Here is a 2,573-nt window from a genome sequence, read left to right on the forward strand (position 1 = left end):
GAAAGACTGCTAATTTTCAACACTTTTTTTTTCTTCACTCAGTCATTTATTTACTTTATAACAGTAAATAAATATTAGTTCTGCATATCGGTTATCGGGCACATAAACATGCAAATAATTGGTATCGGTATCGGTTATAAAATATCAATATCTGTCGATTACTACTGATGACCTCAATCAGGTGTGTTTGATTAAGGAGACATGCAAAATGTGCAGTGTTGGGGTGCCTCCAGGACCAGGGTTGGGAACCACTGGTCTAGCCCACGAGATGCGACACTGCTGTGTTATGCATTCAAAATATTAGAGAAATATAGAAGCTCAATTCGGAGAAGATCTTGATTAGGTGAAAATCGAAACCAAGCCATTCACACAGAACGCATATTCAGCGTATTTTTAGACAGACAAAATTATGACTGCTGCACTCGTGTCTCACACAAGAGATGTAGCCATGCAAAGTTAAAAAAGTTTCAACTTTTAGAAAACACGTTGCGAATTTGTGAAGGTTTATTCCATTTCAAGGCGTCTCTTATGTTTTTAAATGCAATCTGTGTGAATGGCGCTTCGGTTCTTTGGATTAAGCAATGCATAAATACATGATGCTGTTTTGTTCATAATTGTTTATGCAATTTACGAAATTATATTAGATTTTTATGAGTTAATTTAGACGTAATGCACGTTTTTATCCTCGGGAGACAAGACAAAAGTTTCCTTAAGACCTATTTAATCTGCATATAAAACATTAGAAATTAGATATTGGTTTAATTTGTATTGTGTTTGACTGTTAAAACAAAAAATATTTGTTGTTTGTCTCAATTTGGGTTAATTAAAAAATACAGTGGTTCAATTAAAAAAAAAAATTCTATTGCTCTTCGTTTAAAAAAAAAGGTTATAAAAATGTCAATAATTATCGATAACGAACGATATTAAACTATATCGTTGATACATTTTTTAGCTATATCGCTCAAATTAACCCTGGTTGCTCATTGTCTCATGAAGTCGGAGTAACGTAGGCTAAAATAATCTGTCAAGTCCCCTCCCAATAAAGACGTAACGCTGCATGAGTTAAATAATACAGCCATGAATGAGTGCATGTTGGAAATAAAAGCGCTACCCTGGTTTTACTATAGTAAAAGTGTAGTGACCATGGTTGTTTGGCACATTGATTACCATTTGTATAACCACAGTTTTACTACAAATACCATGGTTAAACTATGGTTAGTGTGGCAAAACCATGGTTAATTTGTAGTTAACATGGTTTAACTATAGTAACCATGGTTTTTTGGTTTTATTTGTAGTAAAACCATGGTTAATTTTCAATGTTGTGGTTTATTTAAACAAATCAAGATAAAAAAAAAAAAAAAACATGGCTTAGATTTTTATTTTTTAGTTTTTCATGAGGCGATTATTTCCCCTCAAAGTCTCACTTACGTAATAGAGTCGAGAAAAATCCCTTTAAAGGGCAAATCTTAAATCCAGTGAGGCTAAATGACATCTTTAGGGCTCTACGCTATAGAGGGAAATAAAGTTTGTACAGTTCATGAAAATATCCTGAGATGACATGCTTACACAAGCGAAATTAATTCACTAATTTAAGCCTAGCTATATCGCCATGAAAACGCAACATTAATCTCCTTTAATTTCATGTTTTCAAAATTGGTGCTACACTAAAAAGTTTGAGGTTTGTGTAAAAATCAGACAATACAACTTCAGAGATGTCCCTAAAACATTTATAACATGTTGAAAACCCATCCACTTTGTCATTTACGTTGGAGGAGGTGTAGTATCTCCATGCACAAGCCAAACATCTGCTGCTGAAGCGAATGAACTTTAGTAACCTCGCGCATGCCATCACACATGCACGCACTATTGTTTAGAATAACCAAGCATCCTTTTTTCTGGAAATAATAACGTAAACGTTTAACCTACAACACACGGTGTCTGTTAATTATCATTAAAACATATTTTGTTTGTTTTTGGAACAATACAATATGTGCAGCCTAACATTTGACTATTTGTGTGAATGATCTAACGAAAGTAATGTTCGAATGGGACTTAAAAATGCTTTAAGAACATGCTAAAAATAAGTAGTCATGTTTACCCAAATAAACGCGTGAAATCAAAAGACATAGACTGATGTTGATATCAAGTTTGCATGTGCTTCATATAAACTCCTTCATTCCGCGCTCAGGCTACAGCTTTTGTTTTTCAGAATTTGTGCGTATTTTCTATATGTAACGAACGAGGGCTGATCGTATACATGCACGCTTCAGAAACGTGTAATAATAAACATCACATCCATTTCACATTAAGACTTTCATTCATCATCTTACCTTATTCAGACAGTCCTCTCCGTTCGCCTTCGCGTCCACTTCAATCTCCATCACCACCGCGTCCGGTCGAGTTACATGGCAGAGCATTTTGGAGAGGTGTTTTGTCTTTGGTCTACCCGTCCTGTACGAAAAACAGTACAAACAGCTCTCACTGTTGTCCTCTCTAAGCACCCTACATCAGTCCTCACTCACTTTCCTCAAGCTTTCTGTTCCCAATCCCCTGTGGTTGAGCGCTTCCTGCTG

The 2,573-nt window shown here is 35.3% G+C and overlaps 1 protein-coding gene across 1 annotated transcript in view; it reads right to left on the minus strand.

Moving 5' to 3' along the window:
* The window catches only part of mylipa (myosin regulatory light chain interacting protein a), a 34,034-nt gene extending 31,477 nt beyond the window's left edge, over nt 1-2,557 (minus strand). Inside the window, exon 1 of the mRNA XM_016494058.1 lies at nt 2,331-2,557. Within this exon, the coding sequence (XP_016349544.1) occupies nt 2,331-2,417 (87 nt within the window). The 5' untranslated portion in view covers nt 2,418-2,557. The remainder of the gene's footprint in view (nt 1-2,330) is intronic.
* Nucleotides 2,558-2,573: the final 16 nt, after the last annotated feature.

Source organism: Sinocyclocheilus anshuiensis, unplaced genomic scaffold (assembly GCF_001515605.1).
Source record: "Sinocyclocheilus anshuiensis isolate Anshui unplaced genomic scaffold, SAMN03320099.WGS_v1.1 scaffold1240, whole genome shotgun sequence".
Taxonomy (NCBI): Eukaryota; Metazoa; Chordata; class Actinopteri; order Cypriniformes; family Cyprinidae; genus Sinocyclocheilus; species Sinocyclocheilus anshuiensis.